At 32.2% G+C, this 10064-nt stretch overlaps 1 protein-coding gene across 1 annotated transcript; it reads right to left on the reverse strand.

Moving 5' to 3' along the window:
* Positions 1 to 7782: 7782 nt before the first annotated feature.
* LOC111897168 (3-ketoacyl-CoA synthase 11) lies at positions 7783 to 9830 on the reverse strand. Its single transcript, XM_023893126.3, has 2 exons — positions 8821 to 9830; positions 7783 to 8724 (listed from the first exon to the last, which is right to left on the reverse strand). The coding sequence occupies exons 1-2, from the start codon at positions 9589 to 9591 to the stop codon at positions 7942 to 7944; spliced, it is 1554 nt and encodes a 517-aa protein (XP_023748894.1). The 5' UTR covers positions 9592 to 9830; the 3' UTR covers positions 7783 to 7941.
* Positions 9831 to 10064: the final 234 nt, after the last annotated feature.

A 10064-nucleotide genomic window follows, 5' to 3' on the forward strand; every position in this document is an offset into this window, starting at 1 on the left:
TTATGAGATGATCTGGGATTATACTCTGACATTATTATTATTTTCATGCTTTGGTTTTCAGACACGAGATATGTTTTATGAATTGATATGATCGGATGATGTTTTACTACTAAAGTTTTGCTAACCACTTAATTTAAAATGAAATTTTTGGGCGTGAAAATTTGGGTTGTTACAGTGATACTTGTGTATATATCTATACGGGATTGACAATCCCGCACCTAAACTATTAGCTACAATTAGACCGGCAGGTCCGGCATGACAAACGTCATAACACTCCAACGCCTGAAGAACGTTGTTACAGGCAGTCTGGGTCAATAGCATGGTTGTAAAACTCTCATGGAGTATTAAAAACACGTTGATTTACAGGGTTATCAAATGCCTTAGCGATTTTATACATACATAAATCTACTATTCTAGGCATGAAAAACACTATTGCATTATAGTTTTGGAACTTTTAAACTACCACACACTTATGAATAAATATTGGATTTCTAGAGGTAAACATTCAAAATAGACGGGTCTTGGTAGAAGACTACTTTTACACTAGTAGGAAATATGAGATTTTCTAGGAATTTTTCAAACAAATACAAACAATCTATTCAAATTTATACAAACATTGACATTAAATACTTATGAACTCACCAGCTTAAATGTTGATCTACTCTTTCAAATCTACTTGTATTTCTCAGGGATTCAGTAATACAGGTAAAACTTCAGCTTTTGGAGAAGTGATGCTAAGGCGTCAGTCTTCAACTCATTTTCTCATCATATTGTAATTTGTTTTTGAACCAAGTATCTTACAACAATGTAACTTTCAAATTATATATATGATGGTTGTGTTTACTTCCCTTACTATGTATTCAATTGTTTCGATACTACATGAAGTCATCCGCCCTCGAACGTGTCCGCCGTTCTGGTTTGAGGGTGTGACACAATCTAAATAAGAATCGAAGATCTCGTCGATAGTAGCCCAACGGTGAAAAGACAGATGAAAACAGACGTCAGATGAAGAAGATATGATTTTCTAACAGAGTTTTCCTGTCCCGGCCTACTAAAATAATATAATAAAAGTTAAATTCAAAATCAGTCGATGGAGTCTAAACAAGAGTTGTAGAGTATAATCTCACCTACATGTGGATATAAAAAACGTCGAAAACGGAGCTCTTATGCGAAAGATATGAATTTCTGAAGCTCGGAACACAAACTTCGAGGTCTATCAGAACTCACGACGTGAGTAGGGTCCTCATGACGTGAGCAGGCAAGTTGCAATGACGCACTAGATGATGATCGAGCTTATGATGTGAGTATAAGAGGCTCACAATGTGAGTATAACATTTTTACCCTATAAATAGAAAAAATCAAAGGGGCAGCCGGGTTTGGTTTTTCCTTTCTCACTCTCCACTTCCGTATTACCTCGTTTTGCGTGCAACTCATACCCCGAAGCCCCGATATCATTCCTGAGACCCGAAGCGAGTCCCGAAGCCTGAATATCCCGAGAAGAAAAGAGTTTCCAAGCCGAAACTCTGCTTGCGAGAAGCCCGGTGTGTGAAGATCTTCTAGATTTACCGAAGAATATTGCTTTTAAAGTCGTAGTGTTGTCCGTTCATCTTCTGATCAAGTGAGTGTGTAGTTACTTTCTTCTAACACATAAATACGAAGTATTCTCTATAAAATACGTGTTGTGTGTTTATATTTTATGTGTTATTTGAAATGAATATTGATTGAATGTTTTATACATGTTTTATGTTGTGTGTGTGTGTTTGTATATATATATATATATATATATATATATATATATATATATATATATATATATATATATATATATATATATATATATATATATATATATGCTTAGGTTATTTTGTTTTTACTAACTATTGTGTGCCAGAATGCACAGATCTAAACCATCGGATGAATAGAATCAACAGTTATGATCTGAGAGTCTATGATATTACAGTAGGCTAGCATGTATCATATAATCACACAAATTTCAGCAAAAGCGTATTTTGGTCAATTAACCTACTTTAAAAAAGGAAATGTCAGATTTTAAGGGATCATTAATTCCCTTATTTTTAAAAAATCTGAATTTTTTAAATTAATTCTAATTAAATTTTAATATTATTTTTACTAATAACCGACTTTATTCTATCAGAATGACAAAAAGTCAACAATAAACTAGTAAATAAATTTGCGGTTTTATTCTGGCAGAATATTGTTTCATTCAAACTTAAATTCATACATATTCTTACAGACTAAAAATCTTATATATTTTAATATAATTATACATATTCTAAAAGAATATCAACAAAATTGAATAAAATTCTTAAAAAATAACAACATTCCTAAATCATGAGTATGATCAAAATTTATTCATTCTTCAAGTTATTCCTATTATGTCTTCAACAAATTCTTCCAGCCATTCCTATCAAAAATACAACAAAACTAATAATGGTTAAACATATGTTACTTGCAATTAACTATCACGTTATATATTCTGGTAAAATACATAGAATATGACAGAACACATAGAATACATTCAAGCAGAATATATAGATTTTATTCTGGCAGAATACATTCTGACAGAATACATAGAATACATTCAAAAGTATTATATTTATTGCTAATATAATTTTAGATTCCAAATGAACAATAACAAGGGATAATAGAAATTGGAATTCAAAATCACAAATTGAACCAAAATAATACAGAGACAAATTAATTACCTTTTTAAACAACTACATAAAACATGTGTTGCTAGTAATTCTCTAGATTCTCTTTCAGGCATTTTAACAAACACTTGTTAGACATTATCATCAAACAAGCTAAAATGTTGTGAAAGGCCATATGAGATGAAAATTGAACTTAAAACCCGAGTTTCTGTGTGTCAATGTATTGATATCTGAACGACTCTATTTTTTTTATTTTTTATTTTTGTCTTTTTGACCTTGGAAATGCTCCTGATGTCAAAAAAGAATTAGCACAGACTATAAATTTGCAACATCATAAAGGCAGTGGCATCTATATAGTTTAAAAATCAATCCCCAAAAGAAAAATGTTATCTAGTGTACCGTTAAGATCAAATGTGAAAATCATCATGAGAAAATCATCTCAGATTAATATCCCAAAAACCATCCAACACAACTTCAACCCATTATTGCAGAAAAATGATGCTTTATATGCAGACTGGAACAAAAAATGGTGATGGTGGGTCACTATTTTATCGGGAAGTAACAGATGGTCGTGATGACAATAGAGACTTTAGAAAGATGTGGTGAATGGATGTTTCAATTGTATTTTGGGTAAAGATTAGTTAGAAAAACTTACCTCCAGGATTTTCATGTGCATTTGTATTACACTGTCACTTCTGGACCTGTATACACACAAATTAGGAATTTTCTTATGTAGAGAGAGGGATGGCGGTGAGAATTTGAACCTCCGATTTCGAGTAAGTCCTATTGTTTCGGATGACCTCCGTTTCCCTTTCCCGTTTTTGTAGTACACAATCTTCACAACAATGTACTCCTTTGTAATTGAGTGAAACCCGAATCCGAACATCACCTCCTGTTCCTGAAATTGCTTGGATTTCGGAAGCTCCAGATAATCTCGAGAAAACGGGATTGACAGTAGTTGGTTGCGGAACTGAATCAAGGATGAAATCGGCATGGAGGTGGAGATCGGAAGTCTGACGACGCCATTGATGCCTTTTTGGGTCCAAGATGGAGGTGGATATGCAATTTACGAGGGGAAAAACAAAGAAGATGGAGGAAGAAAAATAGGTTATGATGCGACTGAATAGAAGGATGCGCATTAGTAGGTTTTTGACTAGGTTAAAAAAAATAGCCGCCTTCGTTGCCTTCCAATTTCTACCGGGTTTGACTTTGATATCTGGATATTAAATATATTAATTATATACCATAATTAAATATGCAAAGATTACTATAATACCCTTAAGTGATTTATTTAATTATTTATTTTTTCCTAAATTCCTATTGGTGCATTCATGCACTCAATAGTTATCAAAAACATTTGAACGTATCTCTCTCTCTCTCTCTCTCTCTCTCTCTCTCTCTCTCTTTATATATATATATATATATATATATATATATATATATATATATATATATATATATAGGGTTAGGTTCATGTGAGACGGCCTAATTTTGTGAGACCATGAGACACATTTATTTATTTATTTTTTTAGTTAATTCAAGTTCCGAAAATAATATTTAATAAAAGAATTTTTGGATTTTTCCATTTATTTTGCATTTTAAAATTATTTTTTAGAATATATGTACAGTGTAATATTCTATTAGAATATTTCACATATTTTTTTTAAAAAAAAGGACTTTTTTTATTCTTTTTAGTTAATTTAAGTTCCGAAAATAATATTTAAAAAAATAATTTTTAGATTTTTCTATTTATTTTGCATTTTAAAATTATTTTTTAGAATATGTACAGTGTAATATTCAATTAGAATATTTCACGTATTTTAAAAATAAAAAAACGGGATTTTTTTTATTTTTTTTAGCTAATTCAAGTTCCGAAAATAATATTTAAAAAAAGAATTTTTGGATTTTTTCATTTATTTTGAATTTTAAAATTATTTTTAGATTTGGTCTCACGGTCTCACAAAATTAGAATGGTGTCAAATGATATATATATATATATATATATATATATATATATATATATATATATATATATATATATATATATATATATATATATATATATATATATATATATATATATATATATATATATATATATATGACACTACTATTTGTCATTACTTTGTTCAACAACCATCTCTTTACTTCTTTGACTTGGTTAATGGTTTATCCATACAGCACGACACCCAATAAAAAGGATTTCAAACTCCTTTTTCCAAATTGTTGGGAAAAAAGTGCTAGTAATGCAATTTACATGAAAAAACCCCAACTTTGTGATTATTTTATTTATCTAATTCGAAGTTAAAATAATACCAAATCCGATATTATAAATGATCATTCAAATATTCAATTAAAAAAATCGTCATATGAAAACTGTTTTCCATGACATGCAGATGTAATTCATAAAATGCAATTCACATACTCCATGAATTATTAATATCATAATATTTTGATGTAATTCATAAAAAGCAATTCACATATTCTATGAAATGTTAATATCATAATACTTTTGTAACTTATAACTTTTAGGTACAAGGATGTTACTTATAATTCATAATGAAATAAACTACACATTAAATAGCCGACCGGAGGGCCAACATCATATCATCGGAATAAATATCCGCACAAACTCACCCGATTGTCACGAGTTGTAGTATTATTAATGTCTAAGGATAACATTAACCAAGTTATAGATTATTAAGGATAAGTCTCATTGCTACATGTTATAGATTTAGTATTATTCAAGTTACCACATTTTATATTTTTTTGCCATATATAATTTTGTAGTTATTTTAAATTAATTTTTACTCACTTGTCATTTTATTTTATTGTTCATTTTATTAAACTCTATATAGTATTTTAATGTAACAATAAATGAATTTCATTAATAGAATTTCTTTTTAATCTCAAAATTACTAAACTAAAGCGTTATTATTTTCCTTTGTTTATTTATTTAAAATTTTTTTGTTAAAATTTAAAAGAGAATAAAACACTTTAATTTTAACAATTTAATGATTTTTTTTATTATTTTTCTAATAAATTCAAACTTATTTAACGTTTGGAATTCACATTTTTTTAAATAAACTTATGTAGTACATAAGTCTTACATCTAGTAATAAATTTATCGTCTTAGTTTTTACTTTTTACTAAAAGTTCTGTTGAGAGCAATTCTAATTTATCAATGTCGGTATTTAACTATTTATGACTAATAATTATCGCTATAGATATTTTATCAGAAAATGTATGATTTTTTTCAACATAATTAAAATTTGACGATTACATTAAGAAATATTATAGAGACATTGGTTTTTATGTTATTAGGATTTGGGGTCTAAAATACAAATCGCATGGTTCACAATTTAAATGAATCGGCATAATTTTGTGTTATATGTTTATTTTTTTTTCTTTATTTAATTTTAAGTTGTATTGAATTATCTTTTATCGGAATATATCTTAAGTAAATCGGATATTTCACATTTTTGGCTATTGAAATAAGAAATACGCACTTTAGAAATCTTTATTTTTGTATATATGTTTTGCAAAAAATATTATGATAAATCCTTTCAAATATTTAAGATAGCTCCTAAATTATTTTTATATATCACTAGAGTAAATTACACGAATGGTCCCTATGGTTTGAGGTAATTTGCGTGTTTGGTCCCTAACTTATTTTTTTAACTCGAAAGGTCCCTATGGTTTGTTTTTGTTACACGTTTGGTCCATACTGTTTATTTTTGTTATGCGTTTGGTCTCTGTCTTATCTAAAAAGACTAGTATTTAAAGAGGAAAAAATGATTGAGTATGTGAGGAAAGGTGAGGGGGTGAGATTAGGGGTGTGTTTATTTAAATAAATTAAAAAAATCAAGGGCATAATAGTCTTTTTAGATAAGATAGGAACCAAGCACGTAACAAAAATAAACAGTAGGGACCTTTCAAGTTAAAAAAATAAATTAGGGACTAAACGCGCAAATTACCCAAAAACATAGGGACCATTCGTGTAATTTACTCATATCATTATTTTTAGAAATTTGGGGTGTAATATCACTTGTAATTTAAGAAATATGTTTTCACTTTCAAATTGAAGTGTTTGGATGGTACTCCCAATCTTTAGTTGGATAAGACTCGGAATGAGAAAACAACTCGACCCTACATATGGGCTATGCCCCTTGACCCTCGCTAGGGGTTGTTGCCCCTTGGATCCCGCTCCTAGGGGCGCTACCTCCGGACCCCTGTTCTTTCAGGGGCTTCGCTCCTAAATCATAGTTTAATTTGAATCTTAAATAAACTTAAACAAATATGCACTCTGTACCTTCCTTACTTATTTAATAATCATCAAGATTGATTCTAGTCACCAAGTAAATCCATTATATTTAAATACAAATAATGAAATAGTTCACCAACAACTATTATGAATTTTATTTTATTTTAGGTGGGTCAAATGACCCACCTTTTTTAGCTATAGCCTCTCCTTTAGGTATGCTACCCACGCTATTAGCGTGCATATTATTCCAAATAAGCAATTATAGTGAAAGACGAAAGCACCACATGAAACCTTGTGTACTTGCACATACACACATAGATACAGAAAAGGGGGCGGGGGGGGGGGGGGGGGGGGGGTCCGAGGAAAATACCACTAGAGATCACGATCATGGCATCAAGTATGGATGGAGTGCAAGACTATGACTAGGTTGCGTTTTGTGTCTGATATACCCATGACCGTAGATATAATTATTTATGGTATTTCAATATTGAGTGTTTAGTAAAACTAGCTTGTAGCGGATAATAATTAGTTGGTAACGGACAACGTTTGATTTTGCAGCGTTTAGTTGAAGCTTCTCCACGTATTTTTTATTTTGAAACGTTTTGTTTAGAATAAAAACTAAATGATTCTGTCAACAAACGAAACTTTTTCTTTTTTATAAGTTAGAAGTTAGAAGCTCTTAAATGGTACGTGTCTAACACGCTAATTATCTACACTTTAAGCATGACATTTAACCAACATTAATATGTTTTAGTACTGTACAGTTGTCGGGTTCCGAATAATTAATAGTTCACCAAAGAAAACATTTACACATTCTATTACTCAATTTGTAGAATTCAAACCAAATATAAAATTTTAAGTTTAAATTTCCATGTATAAAACTGGCAATGGCCTCTTTGACTTCTTCAGTAACATTACAACAATCTGCAATCCATAATGATTTAAACCCATAAAATCCTGAAAGAATTGAAAAAGAAAAAGAAAAGAAAAAAAAACAGAACATTTTCAAGAACCGATCCTTTCAATCTTGGGAACATGAACCGGGAAATCATCAATCTCATCGGTCCAAGGGTTTTTTTCCTTAGCCGGGTCGATCGTCTTCAACGCCTTCCACACAGCACTGTTACACTTGAAACCAGACCCAAAAGCAATCTGCCATGAACGATCACCTTTCCTTATCCTCCCTTTAGCTTCGGAATACGCTAATTCATACCACAAAGAGCTACTCGATGTGTTTCCGAATCTGTTAAGAGTCATTCTCGAAGGCTCCATATGCCAATCGGATAAATCCAGATTCTTTTCCAACTCATCAAGAACAGCTCTTCCGCCGGCGTGAATACAAAAGTGCTCGAACGCGAGCTTGAAATCAGGGATGTAGGGCTTGATTTTCATCTGAAAGACTTTCCGGGCAACTAAAGTGGCGAAAAAGAGGAGCTGTTCAGACATCGGAAGAACCAGTGGTCCGAGGGTTGTGATGTTGGTTTTCAGAGCTTCGCCGGCGACTGCCATGAGATCTTTTGAAAGGGCTACGCCGATTTTCTTGTTTTCGTCTTCTTCTTGGAAGACGCAGTTGTAACATTTGTCGTCGGCGCCTTTATGGGTGCGGACGGTGTGGATGAGTTGATACTTTGAACGTCGGCGATCGGAAGTTCGATTGGAGAGCAGAACGGCGGCTCCTCCCATTCTGAAGAGACAATTTGATACGAGCATTGATCGGTTGTTTCCGAAGTACCAATTTAACGTTATGTTTTCCATGCTTACAACCAACGCATACGAATTAGGGTTCACCTGTTTTGACAAACAAAAAAAAACGTTAGTTGTCGATTTCAAACAATTTGATCAAATTCCAGGAATTTGGGAATTGAAAAATGGTGAATTATTTACCTGCAGAAGTTGTTTGGCGAGATCAATGGAGATTAATCCAGCACTGCAACCCATTCCACCGAGATTATAGCTCATGATATTCCCTCGAAGCTTGTAATGATTCACCACCATGGAAGTCAGTGATGGAGTTGGACAAAACAAACTGCAATTCACTATTAGGATTCCGATATCCTTCGCCTTCACTCCAGTTTTCGCTAACAAGTCATCAATGGCGCCATACATCACCATCTCTGCCTCTTTTCTCGCCTCGGACATACAAGGATTCGGCGGAAGGTTTAGCACCGCCTCAGGAAAGTACGTCTTCTGTCCTAGTCCAGATCGTTCCAGAATCTTCTTCTGAAACGCCAAATTCTCTTCTGTAAAAGTTCCGATTTGAGTCGATCTATCCATGAATATCTCCCGAGTCACCATCCGTTCGTCATCAGGTTTGTAACAAGAGAAATCAACAAGGTAAACCTTCTTCGGTCTGCTCATGAAGTAGAGAGTAGCTAAAAACACCATTAACGCCGAGCAGATGACCACCGTGACTAAATTAAACCGGAGTTGGTTCCATAAATTGATCAGATCCTGTGATGTGAGTGTTGATAAATGGATTGAGATAACGACGACGAGAGGGGTTAACAAGAGGTACATAGCATGTGAGATCATGTAATGGTAGCCTAGTTTCACGTATTTTAATTTTACAGAAAGGAGGAAATTAGGGAGTTTTGAAGTTGCAGAGCTGGTGATGTTGATGGCCGACTCCGGCGATGGTTGTCGTGAATCCGCCATGGAATACCGCCTTAATCAAATTAGGGAGAATAGAAGAATACCCTTTTGAAATTCGTGAAGAATTTGTTGAATTTGGAGAGAATTGAAGAACAGTAGGATGAGAAAAATGAATTTGGAGAAGAGAAGAAGCAAAATGAGATATGGAAGAAGCGGGGGAAATTGGGAATTTAAAGGGGAGGTTGTCGGGTTGAGGGTGCAACTACCCCAACGAACTTTTTAATGCTCAAACGCGGTTTATAGTCGGCTTGGTTTGGTTTGTAAATTGTAATCGAACCAAATAAAATATAATTAAATTTGGGATGGGAAAACCATTATGTTTTGCATGTCGAATGATGATGTGAAGTTGATCATTTGTAAAGGTATATGATTTCTCTATTTTTTTGTAACTTTTTATTATTTGGAAAAATGATAATAAATATAATTTTACATTCTAATATTTCTTCTAAAGGAATGAAATGATCATTAAATATGTT

The sequence above is a fragment of the Lactuca sativa genome, chromosome 3, assembly GCF_002870075.4.
Source record: "Lactuca sativa cultivar Salinas chromosome 3, Lsat_Salinas_v11, whole genome shotgun sequence".
Classification (NCBI taxonomy): Eukaryota; Viridiplantae; Streptophyta; class Magnoliopsida; order Asterales; family Asteraceae; genus Lactuca; species Lactuca sativa.

Excerpts from the sequence above, each read along its gene's own strand:
- LOC111897168 (XM_023893126.3), bottom strand. The coding sequence starts at position 9,591 with ATGGCGGATTCACGACAACCATCGCCGGAGTCGGCCATCAACATCACC. Across the intron at positions 8,725-8,820 it reads TCGCCAAACAACTTCTGCAG|GTGAACCCTAATTCGTATGC; the intron begins GTAAATAATTCA and ends TTGTCAAAACAG.